At 46.2% G+C, this 19,771-nt stretch overlaps 1 protein-coding gene across 2 annotated transcripts in view; it reads left to right on the top strand.

The window, feature by feature from the left end:
• Positions 1 to 267: 267 nt before the first annotated feature.
• CACNA1G (calcium voltage-gated channel subunit alpha1 G) overlaps positions 268 to 19,771 on the top strand; it is a 252,600-nt gene continuing 233,096 nt past the window's right edge. For both annotated transcript variants that reach the window (XM_054978817.1, XM_054978816.1), the window contains exons 1-2: positions 268 to 375; positions 4,334 to 4,467. In XM_054978817.1, coding sequence (XP_054834792.1) covers positions 283 to 375; positions 4,334 to 4,467 — 227 coding nt within the window. In that variant the 5' untranslated portion in view covers positions 268 to 282. The remainder of the gene's footprint in view (positions 376 to 4,333; positions 4,468 to 19,771) is intronic.

Genomic DNA, 19,771 nt, shown 5'->3' with positions numbered 1-19,771 from the left:
GATTGTGGTAAATCTGGCAATATTGCTATTTGACTTCTGGGAGTAACAACAAATGCTGCTTAACAACATGTGAAATTGTAGCCAGTACGTGGAATAGTCACCTTTCAAGAAAAAAAAGACTTATGGAAAACAAGCTAGTCTTTCCCCCATCACCCCCACCCCACCCCTTCATTATTTCCCTGATATGTAATCATTATGTGTTGCTCTTTCTTAACTTGCATTTTGAAATGTTGGTTGGTTTCCTTGACGGATTGCCTGTGCACCTGGTTTGAAAGGGCCAGCATGCTGGTGATTCTTCTGAATTGTGTCACGCTGGGCATGTTTCATCCTTGTGAAGATATGGGCTGTGACTCCCCACGCTGCAAAATTCTCCAGGTAAAGGCATTTTCTACTTTTGTATTATGCTGTGGAAACATTATATAGTTCTGTTCTTAACAAGAAACCATCTGAAAATATGCATCCCATTCCCCCAGTGGGGGTGGAGAATCCTGTGTTCCCACTTTTCTCTCCTTTCCACCACTTACCTGGCCTGTGGGAGGGGGGGGGGACAGGGAACGAGCCTCCTGGGCACACTCCCAGAACCAGATGATGACACCACTGATGTCACCGCATCATCCTAAGAGCACTCCCTTGCTTTGAAGTGGGCCAATTTGGACTCCAAATGGACAAATCGGGCCTGTTGGGGGCCAAAATCGGCCTGCTGTGAAATGCATGCATGCATGCCTCCCACCTTGCTTGATGATATCACTTCCTGGAAGTGACATCATTGCACAAGGTTGGAGGTGCAAGCAAGGAGCGAGCCAGCAGCAACAGGAAGGTAAGTGCTGGGTCCCCACCTTCCCGCCAGGAGGATAAGGGGACCTGGCAACTCTATCTGCACAGCTATCTGGAGGTCCAAAGTGGGGTTGCCAACCTCCAACCAACTACTTATCCAACCTTGTCCTGAATCTGGGTCCCTGTGTCACTGATTAGATGCAGTGTTCCCTTTCCTGGGCTCAAGGCTGATTCATGGAGCAGCCTGCGGGCCTCAGTGAAGCCTCTCTTCTACACAGTCTTGGGGCTAGGGTTGCCAAACTCCAGATGGGGCATGAAGATCTCCCAGATTTACAACTGATCCTCAGATAACAGGGATCAGTTCCCCTGGAGGCGATGGCTGCTTCGGAGGGTGGATTCTGTGGCATTTTGTATGCCACTGAAGTCCCTCTCCTTCCCAAGTCCTGGCAACTCTAGTCCAAAGAAAAACATTGGTGCAAGAAACCACCCCATTTTAGCTTGTCTTTGGGCTTAGCTGGCTTGTCAGTCCTTACAAGCAACTATCTAGTCTAGGGTTGCCAGGTCCCCTTACCTTCCCAGAGGGAGGGGGGAACCCAGGGCTTACCTTCTGTATGTTCCCAGCATGTTGCTTGTAGTCCCATGCTGGCACAGTGGCGTCAATTCCGGGAAGTGACATCATCATGCAAGGCATGGAGTGAACACAAGCGCTTTGCAGTGGACCAATTTGGGGCCCTCTGGGAATGCACCCAGGAGGCCCATTCCCTGCCTTTCCCCCCGCCGGCCAGGTAGGCAGTGGCAGGAGGCAAAAGATGGGAGCAGAGGATCCCTCGCTCCCGCCGGGGGAATGGGAACCCTAATCTAGTCCTTAAAGCAGTGTATCTCCACAGTGCTGCAAAACTGCTGTAAAAATGCAAGAAAACTGCAGGAACACTCCAAACCGAACTGAATGTTTGACAGAGTTTAGTGTGGCTGCTCAGGAAACGTCCTGCAAAATTTAACCAATCAGATACTTCTCTCTCCAAACAACCCAGGTTCCCTTTCTTGTCACAAAACAGAATGAACGGTTTAGGACTAATTTCTTCCTTGATATGCCATCCATATATACTGGCTGGGGTCTGTTCCGGTTTTGGTTGTTACAGCTTGTTTGTTTGTTTGTTTAGCTACTTTTATTTTATGATGGATTGTTTATTGTTTTAAAAATTTTAATCCCTATTTTGTCAGCAGTGTTGCCAGTTCCCTGGTTTGGACAACTAGCCTCCACCTCCCGTAGGGATCTCAGGTGCCTGCTAGTGGTGAGCAATCTCCTGGAGGTTTACCTGCTTGCCTGCTGATTGCTGGCAACCAGTGGTAGGTTTGGGGCTGTTCGGAGATCACCCACCACTGGTAGGTGCCCCAGGAATGTGCGCAGTGTGCATGCACCCAGAGGAGCAGCTGTGGGAGTGCTCCCGCACTTCATTTGGGGCTGGTTTTAGCCCTGAATGGAAGTGCAGGAGTGTCAACGTCACTTCGGAAGTGGTGCCAGGAACACATGTGCACAAAGAACACACTTGCAGCAAGTACTGCCCCCACTCCCACTGGAAGGTTATAGGGGCTTGGGAATCCTAACCCCCCGCTACCACTCACCTGGACAATGGGGGGAAAGGCATGGGAACAGGCCTCCCGGGTGCACTCTCAGTGCGATGCGATGATGCCACTCCCAAGGAGAGATGTCATTCTGTAGGCCCCAGGAGCATTCCTGCACGTTGGGCTGAGCTGATTTGGGCTCCAAACAGGCCAGTTCTTTAAAAATTGGACTGGAGCTAAGCACAGGAGCACTTTTGGGGCTTACGTGATGATGTCACACCCAGAAGTGATGGGAGGAGATTAATGAGTGCTGGGCTCCCCCTCCTGCTGGGATGGTAAGGGGACCTGGCAACCCTATTTGCCAGGTATTTGCCAAGTATCCTATTTACTTGTGCAGAACAGTGGATTTAAGTTTTAAATACTTAAAATACTGCTTTCATATGGAGTAATTCCATTACCCATCTGATAGATTTGTGGGATAGGGAAGCATCCGTGGATTTTGTGGAAGGCCTCCTTGGGTGAGGGAGTGGCAGATTAAAGGAGAATAACAACAGTAACAGTAACAGTAACAATAACAATAAACAACAACAACATTCGATTTATATACCGCCCTTCAGGATGACTAAACACCCACTCAGAGCAGTTTACAAAGTATGTTATTGTTATCCCCACAACAAAACACCCTGTGAGTTGGGTGGGGCTGAGAGAGCTAGAAGCTGTGACTGACCCAAGGTCACCCAGCTGGCTTCAAGTGGAGGAGTGAGGAATCAAACCCAGCTCTCCAGATTAGAGTCCCACACTCTTAACCACTACACCAAACTGGCTGTGGGAACAATTGTGATCTAGACAGGCAAAATTCCAAGCACAGCAAAGGTTCCAGCAGCATCACCAATCAGAACCTTGCAGCATACCTCAGTTTTTTGCTAAGGTAGGCAAAAGAGTGAAATTTTCCTCTATCAGAATACCAAAGAAGGAGCAGAGGCTAATACTTCCACCTTTACAAGAAATTCTTTATGAGACAAAAGATGGAGTCCAAATGGTCTATCAGTAGGGTTGCCAAGTAGCAGGAGGCTACCAGACAGCACCCCTTGTTGGCTGCCACCACTCTGAGTAGTGGCAGCAGATTTTTTTTAAATGCCAGCATCATGTGCAACGTGACATCATTTCTTGGGGAAACCTGGAAGTGACGTTACATATGTAGCTCTAGGAATTGCCAGAATATCTATGGTTTTTCAATAGTTTCCAGTAATTCCTAATGTGACATGACATCATTTCCAGGGTTCCCAGAAATGATGTCATGGCACATGTGACACTGCAGTGCCCCCTATGTCGTCCCCCCAAACCCCTGCTAGTTGCCAGGCATGGCCTGGCAAACCAATACCAGTACCGGATTAAAATAAGAAAGGACAGCAAATTCAGATTCCTGTTGATATAGATCTTGTTTCCTGGCATGAAGGCATTTTGCCATGATTAGCAGCCACACAACTGTACAATAGGGTTTCCAACCTCCTGGTAGGGCGTGGAGGGCTCCTGTAATCACAGCTGATCTCTAGACAACAGAGATCAGTTCCCCCGGAGAATGGCTGCTTTGAAGGGTAGATCTATAACATTAAACCCCTCTGATGTCCCTCCCCAAACCTTCCCTCTCCAGGCTCCACCCCTCAAATCTCCAGGAATTTTCCAACCCAGAGTTAGCAACCCTACTGTACAACTATTTTTTCTTAACAAGTGGAGAACATGAAGAGGATAGCCACATTTCAATGTGGCTCTGATCTCTTTTCTCGCTCTTGTCCCATTAATACAATGGTTTCATAGCTGCTCTTTCTTTTGCACACTGTTAATAAATTTGGCAATCCTGTCTGAAGAATAATATGTGTAGATAGGTGAGGTCAGACTTCATTGAGGTCAGATCCCCCAGATAGTAGATTGCTGCTTATTCCGCATCTAGATCCCAATCACCAGACACACCTTCTTGTCCCACTTCTGTGTTTTCCAGAGTTTTGATGACTTTATCTTTGCCTTCTTTGCTGTGGAAATGATAATCAAGATGATTGCACTAGGGATTTTCGGGAAGAAGTGCTATCTGGGCGACACATGGAACCGTCTGGATTTTTTCATTGTCGTCGCTGGGTAAGTAATTATTGTTGTTCTTGTTGTTTATAGTCCATCTTTCTCACTGAGACTCAAGGTGTTTTACACAGTGCAAATCAACACGATCAGTGGCTGGGACATTCAAGTAGGATACAGATTGCAGAAAATGAAAACAAGCAACGTTGATACAATACTGAAACAAAATATAAGCAATTGGACATGACATATTAAACATTGTTGAAATTAATAACTTTGTTCTCAAGGAAAAGGCAATTCCCTCCTTATGATTCCCTCCAGATAATAGTCGAGCCGCAGCATTTTGCACCAATTGGAGCCTCCTAGTTAACTTAGATGGGAAACCAATGTATAATGCATTACAATAGTCAAGTTTTGATGTTTTGCATCAGAACAACTGATGCAAAGATGAATATGATGTTTCCTTTTCCTTAAATGTGAGCAATGAGGATAGAAAATTTCTATACAGTAGTGGTCATAACAAAGACCCTTATTTTCAAACTGCGTATGTGTTTAAATGACTTAACTCGAGTTATCTGTAAAAAAAAATGTACACCTTTTGTAAGATGAATTGGATCTCAGGGAATGTTCAGAGGTTAACTTATGGCCTGGAGATCAGTTGGCATTCTGGGAGATGTTCAGATCCCATGTGGAGGTTTGGTAACCCTGAGGAGTTTTGCTTGGAAGGGAGAGGGGGTCTCTGGTAGGGTTACCAGTCTCCTAGTGGGGGCGGAAGATCCCCCACCCCCAGCCTCTGCCCCCCCCCATCTCCTCTCACCTGGCTGCCAACTGCAAAAGGCACAGGGAATGGGCCAATGAGCCCTGCAGCGTACTTTTGTGCTCTGGAGCCCTTCCTTGTTGTGGCAGGAATGATAAAAATCAATCTCAAGGCACAACAAGGAAGTGCTTGAGCAGTGAGTACTCCTGATGCACCCGTCCCCTGGTTTGGGCACCGGGGGATCTGGCAACCGTAGTATCTGGACATACCCTAACTGGGATCCTCTTAGACCAGAGTGGTGGCAGCAGGGAGGGACTTTGACTTTTCTAGGGCTCTTGGGCTCCTAAGAGCAGGAAGAGAAGGGAGTATGTGGAGACTGGAGGACAGGTAGGAGGGGACACCTGGAGGGTTCATTTTGCCCCAATATAATGCTATCTTTAGATATTTTCAAATATGCTGTGCTGATAGCAGATATAAGGCAAAGTTGACATAATTCATGTTCTCCGAACATTTACACTGGTTTTGTCACATTTCCTGTTACTCTGAGCCATGTTCCATTGCTGACATCTCAGTGGAGATTTGTGAGGGGTTTGCAAACTGGTTTTATTTTATTATTGTTGAGGGTTTTTTGCAAATTTTATACCATTTTCTGGGCTTGCTAAGCAAATGACCTTGCAGTGGTTCTCCTGGCCTATTGATATAAAAGGGGCAGGTTGAGAATTATAAGGACTTGTGGAATGGAATGTGAAAGGTGAAGATGCTGTTAGGGATTGTTTTGGAGGGAAGAGAGAGGAATATGGTTCAACTAATTAAATTTGCCCACCCATATACCCAAGCCGAACTGCAGTGGGTTCCTCGTTCAGTCCCTGACATCTCCAGGCACAGGACTGGAAAAGACCTTTGCCTGATACCCCGGAGAATTTCCGCCTGTCGAAGTAGACAGTATTGGGGTAATTGGACCAAAGGTCTGATAATGTTCCCAGTAAAGGCGGGGGATTTCTGCCTGAAGGAGCAAAATGTCTTCGTCTAGCTCTGCCAAAATATGTAGACACTTCATTCCCCTTTTCTGTATTCATGGAGGCAGCCCTGTGTATTCTGAGATCATCTAGGAATTCATGTGTGGGAGGAAATGTCCCTCGGCAGCAATCCACCGTCATATCACTACCAGATTAAAGAACAAGTATTGTAAATAAAAGCATGACACCAACTACCACAAGCTGCCTTGCTGGCTATGCGGTAAGGGAACTGTGCGGACGGTGCTCTTGTTGTCCGCCATAGCACTCTTGGCTCCCAATGGCACTCACAGTGTTAAGCTTTGCAGACGGCAGCAACAAAAGGATGCCTCAAAACCCGCTTTCCTTTGTTCCCTGCCAGCATGTGTGCTTTCCATACTGTAAGGTCTTTTGCTCCACAGCTTTGGGCGGACTCAGCTGGCACCCTGCTCAAGTATTTTCTCTGGCTCCAGAAATATTGGTAGTCTCAGTTTCATGCAGATTGTCTAAATGGATGAGGTTTCAGCAAGTTTGTTTAAAGCACAGAGCTGTGTTCCAAAAAGGGAATATTTCAGTCAAAATGTGCGTGATTGCCCTTTTGTTTTGAGGGAACGAGACCAAGTTTTTGCCTTTCATGAAGTGTTTTTTTCTTTCAGAGGCACCTGGTTTAAATTAAAGGCTCTTTCTAGCACCCAAGAATCTCCTGGCGGAGGCTCGAAATCCACATGAAAAGTTCCTGGCTCCCAGCCAATAGGGTTAAGTTTCCTTAGCACATAAAGAGTTTAGAGGCCCTCTCCTCACCTTCCTATTCATACAGAGTGGCCAGAGTCTATTAGGGTTCTGCCCTTACTCCTACACCCCCTCCCAAGTAATTAACTGGAATTTCCTGGAATCTACTAGAGGATTCTAGAAATAAACCACAACTGCAGCATTTTCCCAGGTTAGGAAGTCAGCAGCAAAAACCCTTCCAAGCTACTAGAAAGAGCCGTGCTGGCTGTATCAAAGGTGTTGTGCACATGTACTATTACTAATGGTTCTTAGCATTTGTATAGCCCATAAAGAGTGTCCAAAGCATTTGACATATATTGTCACAAAATCATTACAACAACCGTGTAAAGTAGGTTGGTGTTATTTTCTCCATATTGCAGACTAGCTTGATACCTGTGTTTCGCTACAGTATTTAAATACTTTAAATCCTGTTAAAATATTTATGAGTAGGCAACATTTTTTGGTTTGTGAACTTTTAGGGGAAGACTGGGAGGTGCATTTTACCTCAAGACATATTCAATGACTCCTAATAGCAACTGCATACTGTTTAGAATGTGGAGGGTGAGGACTAATCAGGCTGCATATGCAAATGCAGGCTGCATATACAAATGACCTTGAAAGGTTGGCCCAATCAGCTGGCAGTGGGCAGGGGTGCAAGCAGGCAGCAGCCTGCCAGCCACACAGGGAAGCTGTATCCCTTTGAGAAAACACATTTTACCCCTTTTTACCCACAGGGGGCAAATTTCTTAAAATCCCTTCTTAGTGGGTGTTTACATCATGAAAGGAATGTTCTCTCCAAATTTCATGTTTCTAGGACTAGGGGTTTGGGCTGGGTGATATCACTTCCAGGAAGTGATGAGACAGTCAGGAGGATACTTGTCTTTATATATATATAGATGGTGGGAATGACTCGCCTAAGGCTACCTGGTGAGCTCATGATGACTAGCCTTGACATTTTCCACACGAACTCACAAAGAAACCCTCCAAAGCAGGTACCTGGTCTTCCTTTCCTGATGCAACTTTGTATGGAACAGAACCCAGAAAGGGCCTTGCTTTCCCAGCCCGGATTGGAGCATACTTGCTGTGAAGTGGCTCACCAGAACACTTTTCCTTCTTTGGGCATCTGCTGAGTCTGTACTAGGAATGCCTGGGGGAATCCAAAAGGAATCCCAGTCTCTCATGGACGCAAGCCGGCTGGCAGAGGAGCCTCTTTTCCAAAGCACCGCAGTTTGGGATGGAAAGGATGCCCTGCAAGGTAACGTAACACAATTTTGTCAGAGCTTGGATGAATCACAGACCTTGAATTCTGAAAGGATCCAGCCAGACGTAAGTACATACTTCCTGTACATTTCTGTGTGGAAAATGTCACAGTTGGTTAAGCTTGAGGAGAGATTTGAACTGGGGACTGACTTGTTCCTGGACCCAGTTTTGTTAATGGGTAAGCGTTGTTGCTAGGAGCACCTGTTTTGAGTTGCAACTGGCTCCTAAGCTTGCCCCTTGCCTAGATCTTGTCAGTCTTACTATCGTTGATCCATGCTACCATAAGCTACAGGTTGGACTATTGTAACACACTGTTTGGTTGGCTTTCCTTTGAAGACATCTTAGAAGTTCCAATTAGTATAAAATGTGGGTCAGCTGTTCAGAACACAGAACTCTGTTGCTGCATCAACTGTACTGACTACGAGGGCTTTTTTTCTGGGAAAAGAAGTGGTGGAACTCAGTGGGTTGCCCTCGGAGAAAATGGTCATATGGCTGGTGGCCCCGCCCCCTGATCTCCAGACAGAGGGGAGTTGAGATTGCTCTCCGTGCCATGGCACGGAGGGCAATCTAAACTCCCCTCTGTCTGGAGATCAGGGGGGCGGGGCCACCAGCCATGTGACCATTTTCAAGAGGCTCCGGAACTCCGTTCCCCTGCATTCCAGCTGAAAAAAAGCCCTGCTGACTACTTATTTGCTTCTGGACCCAATTCAGGATGCTGGTTATTACCTTGAAGGCCCTTCATGGTCTAGGGCTCTCACAGTTAACAAACTCCATCTCCCAGTATACTCACTTGTGCCAGTTACATTCTTCAGACTGCCTCCTCGAGGACTGTCTGTATGGCTTCAGTGAGATCATGGGCCTTTTCTATGATGGCCCCAATACTTTGAAATGGCCAGCCAGAATGGGTGAGGAAGAGTGCCTTCATCTGCTACATTTAGGAAGGCACATAAAGCAGTCTTATTTCCAAAAGTGTTTGGTGAAGGATGACTTCCCAGCAGATTTGGATGTGAGTTTGCTGATCCTGTGTAGTTTAATTCGTGTGTGTTTTAAATCTGAAAGCTTTTAAACTGGCAACTTGGTTGTTTTAATCTGTTTTTATTTTGTTAATTGGACTATAATTTATATCTTTGTAGTTTGCAGGTCCCTGTACCCTCCCAGTGAGGTGTGTGGGGGACCTGGCATTTACTTGGAGTTCTTTTCTCATGCGCAAGTGCTCCCAACACCAACATGATATCACTTCCAGGAAGTGATGTCATCGCTCTGGCAGCGGGCATGCTCTCATGATGTCACTTGAGAAAGTGATGTTGTCATGCTGCTGGGAAGTGCCCCATTGTGCACTTGCCTGGGAACTTCCTTGCCACCTGGGCATATTCCCCATGCCTTTCCCTCCTGCCTGCCAGGTAAGTTGTGGTTGGGGGCAGAGGCTGGGGGCAGGAGATCCCTGGTCCTCACTGGAGGACTGGCAGCCCTATGGCCTTGCACCTTTGTTGCTGTATTGTTTGCCACCTTTGTTTGCTTAAAACATTTCTATGCCGCCTTTCCACCTAATAGAGGGTCCCTAACTAAACAAGCATTTCAGACATTGGCCCCCTTGTCTTCAGTATACCCCTCTCAGAAACCTAAAATATTTTTTTTTCTCCAAAAAAAGCACATTTAGAATTCAGCATTTGAAAATTCCACATTCTGTGTTTGGAATGTGTGTGTGTTTTATGCTGCGTCAAGTTGCCCCTGACCTATGGTGACCCTATGAAGGAAAGCAGACTAGCTCAGATCCTGCAAACTGGAGGACGTGGCATCTTTTATTGAGTCAAGCATCGTGTTTTAGGTCTTCCTCTTTTCCTACTGCCTTCCACTTTTCCTAGCATTATTGACTTTTTCTAGAGAATCTTGTCTTCTCATGATGTGACCAAAGTACGATAGCCTCAGTTTTGTCATTTTAGCTTCTAGGGAAAATTCAGGATTGATTTGATCTGTGTGTGTTATGTGCCGTCAAGTCACCTCCAACCTATGGCAACCTATCCTATGAAGGAAAGACCTCCAAAACATCCTAACATTAACAGACTTGCTCGAATCCTACAAACTGGAGGACGTGGCTTCTTTTATTGAGTCAAGCCATCTCGTTCTAGATCTTCTTCTTTTCCTACTGCCTTCCACTTTTCCTAGCATTATTGACTTTTTCTAGAGGATCTTGTCTTCTCATGATGTGACCAAAGTACGATAGCCTCAGTTTTGTCATTTTAGCTTCTAGGGAAAATTCAGGATTGATTTGATCTGTGTGTGTTATGTGCCATCAAGTCACCTCCAACCTATGGCAACCTTTCCTATGAAGGAAAGACCTCCAAAACATCCTAACATTAACAGACTTGCATTATGCATTTTTCCAAAGAATCTTGTCTTCTCATGAATCTTGTCTTATGTTTGGACTACCATATGCCAAATATTCAGTTTTCCAGCAAATTCCAGGTGAATCAAAAAGGTCCAGAAAAAGACTAAGTAGTTATATTTGGGCCTCCCTGTGGCACTGATGCCTAGTACAGAGCTGATGCCTGCCAGATCCACAATGAGCATGCTAGGATCCTTACAAGAGTATTACTAGAATTTAGATAGGTCTCTTCTTACTATTGTAACAGCACAGATGAACTCTAATGGATGTAACCTTTCCGCAAAGTGTGCTGTATTTAAGCAGAGGGGAAGAGCCACCCTGCTCAACCCCTAGTACTAAATGCCAAATTAAAGTTTTTAACAATCAGGCACCATAAAAAGAGACCTGGCTACCACTTGATGTCTGTTAGGATGGGATGCACCCACTGAGGTAGGAAATGAAAGACTAATGAGGCCATTATGTGCCTATCTCCATTCGCCACTATTAAGAGCAGTGACTCATGAAACTCCCCTGCAAGGCAATACGTTTCCCACTTTAGAGTGTAATTGGTCAGAAGACATCGCCAAACTTCTCTGGGCAATGACCAGCATTGGCCAAGTTCTGAGGCTAGGAGGATAGGCTGAGTGTGTGGCAAAGAAAGTGGAAGAAGACTTCCAGCTATTTTGATCAGCTTTATAGCTTAGAACTTGTCACACCACTTTTCTTTCTCTCTCTTCAAACAGGGTAAATCTAGTCCCATTTTGGGGTGGGATTTGCTTTTATTTGGGTAGTAGCTAGGTGTGTTCACATATGTGCAGCAGAGACTTTGGTGGATACTGGATATGTACAGTCGAGCTACAAAGAGACATAAACTTTCAGGCACTGTCTGCCTTGAAGAGCTCGACTGCATCACTCTAACTGCGAATGCAGCTTCAGATCTCAGACATGCCCTGGAGTAACTCTAAAGAATGTGGAACATGTTTGTATGTGCGTGTCTCTAGTCTTCTCTGATGTCTGAGTTGCATTGCCCTTTTTCTCACCAGTACATTTAGAGAGTCGCGTGCAAAGAAGGCAGCATGTAATTCCGAACATGTGCTCAGCCGGCTGAGTTGAAATCTAGCCTAGGCTTCCCTCCTAGGCTTTCACTTGGCCTGTTTAGTACAGTTCTAATAACATTTGCAGTACCTTATTCTTGCCAGACTTTTGGGGCCCATTTTGAGTGCGCTAGAAAACCCCTAACATACCTTTCAAAGGTCAGTCTGGACAAAAATCTGCCTTGGGGTTATCCCCAGTTTGTGCTTGCTAATGATCTTCGCCTGTAGTATGAGAGCATGTGCAACTTGCCTGCCACTGCAGACGATCTTCTGGGAAGAGAGTTGGCTTGGGAGTGCACAAGGTCTGTTTGGGTTTCTTGGATCACTCATGAATTATAATTCAATCCAGGAGTTTCCTTCCTTGAGCTTGGCCAGCCGGTCTCACAGAAAGGTGATAGGGATGTTGAAGAACTCACTGAGACATACGTAACTGCATATTTCCTAATCTATATGCCATATTTTTCTCCTGCCTGTCATCCAAGGAGCTCAAAGCGGCACACATGTTTTCCCCATCTCTGTTGATCCCCAGAGCAACCCCGCCAGAGTAGATTAGGCTAGGAAGGTCACCCAGTGAATTTCGTGATTAAGAGGCAAACTACAAGAGACAAACGGCATGTGAACGCCACACGAATGGACTTACACGTGTCGCCGCGTGTTTCTTTCGCACACTTGCCCGCACTGCCAGACTGTGCCAGACCCCGTATCCATGCATGCACGGGTTTCCTCCGCGCTATGCCAGGAGTCGCGAATTGCATCCCATCATGCCCCGCCAGTTCACGCATGCTTGAACCGTTCCCCCCAACCGCGCACTTGCTGCAGCAGCCACACATCGAACAGGGGGTCTGTGGACGCGTGCCCAGTCAAGGACGCGTGACCATACCAGGACTGCAAGACACGTGAAGGTGGGTTTTTCGACACTCGCTCGGTCACGTGCCGATCATATCGTGTAGTTTGCCTCTAAGTGAGAATTTGAACCTGGGTCTTTCTGCTCCTAGTCCACCTCAGGCTTTAAAGCATCAAGATCACATTTCAAGATTGTTTGTTTATAATCTTGTATGCCATATTCTGACTATTTAGTAGTACAGGTAACAATGTCATATAAACAAGTACAAAGCCCCGAATTTGGTATTAGAAGAGAACGCTAAAAACATGACAGATGTGAATCCCCACCCTTTGAACTGGCTAAGCCCCAGCTACCCAAAGCCACTCGGTATGAACGTCTTGCAGTGCTTTCAAAAATGCTTTGGCGGGTCCTCAGGAAGAAGCTGTCTTCAGACTGAAATGGAACAGGCAGTGCTTTTTAGCCCAATGTACCCAAGCCACATTAATGGAGGCCTATCAATGCAACCATTTGGCAGATGTTGACTGCAGGAAAAGGGCTTGAAAATGCTACTCATGGTGAACCCCAGAGCTGAGCAACCAGAGATGAACTAAAGCTGCCTTGGGAATCATCCACTCCCTCAACCAAGTTTCCTTCTTGTGAGAGTGACACCACCCACAACTGCACCTAATCAGACACATCCTTCCAGGGCGAAGTCTTCCATTCTCTGGGCACAAGGCTGAGCTAGCCGTCTGTTCCAGACAACGTTGCTATTTGACTTCTGCCTGGTTGGCTTTGTTTTGCTACAGGATCTTTCTTGGCTTTTGAATGTTTGAACTCTTCCCAACTGGGCCTTGTCAAAGCTAATCTAACTGACAAAAGATCATATTTTAAATGTGAAGTTAAATAGACTCTTTCCTCCTGCCACTCCCTGAGCTCATTGAGTTTCCCCTTTATTTCACAGCTGAGGGCATAACTCTCTGCTTTTCCAGGCACACACTCCTCCCCTTCACATAACAATTCCTCCTCTTTCTGTTCTAGTGTCCCCACCCACATTGTAGGTGAGATACCTGCAAGGTGCCCAGAATCTGGGTGTGTGTGTTCTCTTTCGGTGAGCCTTCTAAACAGAAGAGTCCAGTAGCACCTTTAAGACTAACCAACTTTACTGTAGCATAAGCTTTCGAAAACCACGGCTCTCTTCGTCAGATGCATGGAAGGTATGAAGAAACTGGTCATATATATATATAGATCTGTATATAGAGATCTGTATAGATCTATATATATGTGACCAGTTTCTTCATACCCTCCATGCATCTGACGAAGAGAGCTGTGGTTCTCGAAAGCTTATGCTACAGTAAAGTTGTTTAGTCTTAAAGGTGCTACTGGACTCTTTTCTATTTTGCTACTAGAGACTAACACGGCTAACCCTTCTAAACAGGGATCTCTAAGGAAGTAAATTGCTATTTAGATTGCTAAGGAAACTGTCTCTTCTCTTGCCCGTCAGAAGCTGCTAGTTTTTATTGTGCCCTCTTAACAAAGGTCTCATTTGTCTGAGGAGTGCATATCTTTATAAAGGAGCTCCACATGAAAATGCAGCAGCTGCTTTTGAGGAAGTCCGATTCTGAAACCTTGTCAACATGCCAAATGCTAACATTGATGTTATGGGGAGGATTTCAAGAGAATGACAGGACAGGAGAAGTATTTCAGCAAGCTAAAAGGAAGATCCCAAGCTGCCATAGCTGATCCAGACTGGCAGAACTTCTGTGTACGTGCAACCTATAAAGCCCTAAATGGACTGGGACCAGCATACCTGAGGGACTGCCTCTCCCCATATGTACCCCAGAAAGTACTCAGATCAGCAGGTTAACACCTACTGGTGGCCCCTGGCCCCAGGGAGGCCTGGCTGGCCTCGACCAGGGACAGGGCTTTTTCAGTCCTGGCTCCAACCTGGTGGAATTCTCTGTCAAAGAATACCCAGGCCCGCCAAGACCTTGTATCTTTTCAGTAGGCCTGAAAGACAGAGATGTCCCGCCAGGCATATGGTTGAGGCCAGTCCTAGATCCATCAAATAAGCTTCCCTACCAGTCTCCCGTCTAGGGGGTGCTATATAGCCATCTGCCACCCCACATGTGAAATCACAGTATGACAATACCAACTTGCACACACACACACACACACACCCTTTCTCCCCTGTGTATGGTTGGTAGGGAAGAATGAAGTGAGCTTCCGTCTTGGGATCTGGAATCTATGTTTGATAACACCATTATCAAACTCTGAATCTATGCTGATAACTCTGATTTTACTAAGTTTTAAATGTTTTTATCCTCTGTATTTATATCTATTGCTGTGACCCGGTCTGAGCCTGCTTGCACGGAAAGTGGGCTAGAAATCAAATAAATAATAAATAAATAATAACAATAATAACAGGATTTGAGTTCAAAATTGTTTTCACACACGAAGCATAAAGCAGTTTTGGCTTCGTTGTGGTTTGTAATGTGAATGTAAAGCTAGCATTAACCCAGAATTCTCATTTGCATTAGAAATACCTTACTCTTCCATCTTTAGAATATTCAGATGTTCATATTAATGGCACTAGGGAGGCTCAACAGTGATTAAGCCTTGTGTATGAATATGTTCCGAAGCTGCTTCCTGATTTAAAAGTCCTTTCACGCAACGGAAATGCTATTTGTTTCCCAAAGCTTAACTAGTACTGGCTGCCATCTGCAGTAATATTCTCCTGTTAATAGGAGGCCAAGCTAACCTGCACATTCTTAAAAGATAACTCTATTAGTGTGAGACAGCCAAAAAAAAAAGACTAGCAGATTAATTTAGCAAGCAGAGGGCTGGATCATACTGCAGTCTGTTGACAATGGCAGCCATATCGATTCTTAAGCCTTGGTTCAGATTGCTAGCCTCCAGATGGGGCCAGGAGATGGGGCCAGTAGAGATCACTTCCCCTGGAGAAAATGGTCACTTTGGAGGGTGGCTCTATGACATTATAACCTGCTGAGCTCCAGTCTCTCCCCAAAACCTGCCTTCCTCAAGATCCACCCTCAAAATCTCCAGATATTTCCAACCCTGAACTGGCAACCTTAGCCTTGGTTATCATTGAATAGATGGCATTGGTTTAATAAATGGCACCAAACACATGAAGACAGAGTACTACACTATTTCAAAATGTTTTCTAAAATAATGGCCTCCAGCAGTTTAGGGTGCTGGATAAACATGATATCCGTGTTTTTAATAGCATGTCTCTTAAAGCTGTACTACAGAGTTGGCATATCACAGGATAAAAGACTCCAAAAAGGCAGAATGCAGGTGGGGGAAGCATACGTTAGAATGTTTTCCCTGTGGGTGGTAATGGTGGTTTAAAACTTCCTTGCACATGGAAAGTAAGCATGTAAGAGAGTAGTCTCTCTGGTGGTCTAGTCGTCATGGACTGAAAATAAGCTTCCAGTATAGCTGTATGAACCCTGACCTGGATGGCCCAGATGAGCCCAATCTTGCAAGATCTCAGAAGTTCAGCAGGGTTGGCTCTGATTAGTATTTGTATGAGAGACCACCAGGAAAATCCAGAGTTGCTACACAGAGTCAGGCAATGGCAAACCACTCCGAAAGTCTCTTGCCTTGAAAACTCTACAGGGTTGCCGTAAGTCACTTGCGACTTGAAGGCATTTCCAGTGCCATAATCAGGGCTCATTTGGAGGGGGAATGTGCAGGAACGCAGTTCCGGCAGTTCCCCAAAGAGGTCACATGTCAAGTGGCCCCGTCCACCTAACTCTCGGCCATTTTGGGCCCATTTCAGCCTGGATTGGGGCCGAAACAGCCCAGATCAGGCCTCTGATGGGTGGTGGATCACTCTCCCACTCAGCCACAGCTTGATTCTGACTATTTTGGGCCCCTTTTCGGCCATTTTCAGCCCCTTTTTGCCATTTTGGGCCCAATTTTGGCCCTGAATGGCCAGGATTGGGTCCAAAACAACCAGGATAGGTGATGTCAGGGGGTGCAGCATATGCAAATCGGTTATGCTAATGACACACCTCTGGTGATGTCAAGGGGTGTGGCATATGCTAATGAGTTATGCTAATGAGTTATGCTAATGAGTTCCTCCAGCTCTTTTTCTACGAAATGACCCCTGGCCATAATATTTTGAAAAGCACCTCCAAACAGTAAGTGGACACAGTATGTGTGCTAGTAGGACACTGTTCAAGAACTCTGTTTCCAGTTTCCATGGGGAGGCTGTGTACAAGGCAAGAAATGCGTTGAGAAGTACGAACTGGTTTCATTCATTTATTTCTTCGTTCATTCATTCAGAATATTTCTATGTTGCCTCTTCAGAGTCCTGCTTCAGGTGGCTTACACTTGAAAACAAGCCATTAAACATTAGCCATATAAAAACCATCCATAAAACAAAAGCGGACCATTAAAAAGCTGATAAGATAAAGCCCCTAATGAAAAGCCTGGGTAAAATGATGTAGTTTAGTCTGGCACCTAAAGGAAAGTGAAGGAGGTGCCAGATGAACTTCAAGGGAGAGGGCATTCCCAAAGCGAGGTGCCACCATAGAAAATGCCCTGTCTCTAGTCACCTCACCACTCACCTCACTTGTGAAGGCAGGGGCACAGAGAGCAGGGCTTGAGAGACAGATCTTAACTGGCAGGCTGGGTAGTATAGGAGGAGATGGTCCCTCAGGTATTCCAGCCCCAAACTGGTTAGGCTTTAATGTAAGAAACAGCACTTTGAATTGTGCCCAGAAACAGATGGATAACAAGTGCAGAGCTGTCCGTATGGGGATGATATGACCCCTATAACCAACGCTTGAAAGTAGACTGGCTGCCGCAACTTCTCCACTAACCAACAGCATCTCTGTCTTGTCTCTACTGAGCTTCATTTTTTTGGCCCTCATCTAGGGTTCTCAGGAGCCTGCTGGTGGTGGCCAAACTCCAAGGGGTTTGTCCTGTTGCCCGCTGATCTGCCAGTGATTGGCGGGAGACAGCAAGCCTCCCCTACAGGTCGTCCACCACCAGCAGGCACCCCGGGAACATATGTGGCATGTGTGCTCCCGGGGGGCATGGCACCATCACTTCCGGAAGTCATGTCATTGTACCAACCACAGGAGTGCTCCTGTGCTTTGTTTGGGACCAATTCTGGCCACAAATGGGCCAAATCAGCCCCACACAGAGCATGGGAGCATTCCTGTCGCTGGCACAATGTTATCACTTCCAAAAGTGATGTCATTGCGCAAGAATCTGAGTGTGTGCATGCTTTGCATGTGCAAGAAGGTGGAGCACGCAATGGGCATGAGGTAAGAGCCAGGTCCCCTCTCCCAGTGAGAGGGTATAGGAACCTGGCAACCGTACCCTCATCCATCCCATTGGCAAAGTGTCGAAGAAAGTATGTGTAGTGTTCATTATCCCTGTGTGACTTTGGGCCATTCCAAAAATACCATTTTGTTTGGATTTCAGGCCAAGTTCCACATTACAGAGTACACAGGCTGGGTCTGGGGGCCTCACTCTGTTTTTTGAATCCTTCACGTATACTGTGCCTGATTTGGATCCCAACTGCAGCATGCAGGGCCAGCACCACCGTTGAGGCGGTGAGGTGGGGACCGTGGGCACCGTGGGGCCGGAGGGGGCACTGGAGGGAGTGCCGGGGGCAGAGGCACGCGTCCCGCCCCACTGCCAGCCAGCCCCACGCCACCGCCGCTTCCATCGCCCGCCCCCAGGCAGCCATAGCAGCCATGGGCCAGGAACGACAGGCAGCCAGGGCGGCGTGCGGTGCGCAGGCGGCCTCCTCGCTCCGCCCCAGCCACCTGCTGACATCATCACAGGATGACATCATCACGCAGTCCGGGGTAGCCTCCAGCACCAGAAACCCTGGCTCCAGGGCTGGCAGCACGTGAAGAGAAAGGGCTTCAGCCTTTCCTTCGTATACCATTTTCCTAACCTGAAATGATTGGGGTGGGGGTACTCTTTGCGATACCATTTGCGATACCCATGAGTTTTCAAGTGGGTTTCTACAGCAGACCAAATACTGCCCTAGGAGACCATTTTAGGTCAGGAAAAGAGGACCAGGAAGAAGGCAAAAAACCCTTTTCCTCACGCGTCAGTCACGATCCAAATCAGATGCCACGCACATGGGGATCTAACCAACTTGTGTGTTGGAGACTGTTGCAGAAGATATAGGTAGTTTCCACACATCCTAATGTCATGCAAGACTTGCGGAATGAGGGCGCCTTCATGTTGCGATTTCTGACGTCATTGTGCCACAATCCCAATGACGTCAGAAATCACACCATGAAGACACCCTCATTTCGTGAGTGTTGCACGACGTTAGGACGTGTGGAAATGGCCATGAACCCAATGTGTACACTTCAAAACCTAGAAATCCGCCCAGTAGAAGTGAAGAAATTATTCCCGTATGATAATGTAATGCCACACTTAGCAGTACTCACAGAGGGTATAGTGTTTGCCATACATCCTTCTAATTATAGCCGTGCTTGTTAGGGATGAGAATAGTTCCATAATATCAGATCTCATTCTTTTTAAAAATTCCGCTCTGGCTAGAACAGAGCACCACATGGAAATGAGGACTTTTGATGAATCACATAATTATGGTCCATTATTTCAAACAGAATTCTGGGAAATGGATATTGAAAGAGCCCTTGAAGGTTAGGAGGAGCTGAGAGACAGACCTTTGACACCCCCAAAATAATATAATCACTGCATCTGAAACAGTGAGATCCTGGAGCATTTAGAGTGAATGCCTTCAGCAATTGAAACTTCAGAGCTGCTTAGTGGTAGAATATCACCAGCAATGGAATTACAGGATATTCTTTCTTGACACCTCTTTGCAGTTTGGGTTGTGGCGTCTTGAACAGTCACTCGCACAAACACAAATGAAAGGCAGGGGAAAGGCTTACAACAAGGCAGAAATGCAAAAAAAAATTCCTATTAATATAATTATTAAATGATAGTTCAGAAAAGTAGTTTGCAGAACTGTCAACGACTGCAACACCTGGGCATTTTGTGCTTCATTCTTTGGCGTTTTTGTCATGGTTTTTAGATCATTCTCAAATTATCTTATACCAAACCAGACCATTGGTTTATCAAGGTCAGTATGGTCTGTTTTCAAATATAGCTGTTTAACATCACTTACAGCCTGATTTTGGTGGGTGGGGGTGGGATTAAATCTGGGATCTTCTGCAGGCAAAGCAGGTGCCACTGAGAACCTCGCTACAAGTGACATCTTACATGCGAACGGCACTTGATCATTTTCGCAAGTCTTTCTGGGAATTGAAGTCCTTCTCCCCCACC

The sequence above is a fragment of the Eublepharis macularius genome, chromosome 4, assembly GCF_028583425.1.
Source record: "Eublepharis macularius isolate TG4126 chromosome 4, MPM_Emac_v1.0, whole genome shotgun sequence".
Lineage (NCBI taxonomy): Eukaryota > Metazoa > Chordata > Lepidosauria > Squamata > Eublepharidae > Eublepharis > Eublepharis macularius.
Note: the sequence above shows the minus strand (reverse complement) of the source record. Positions and strands in the feature narration are given on the sequence as shown.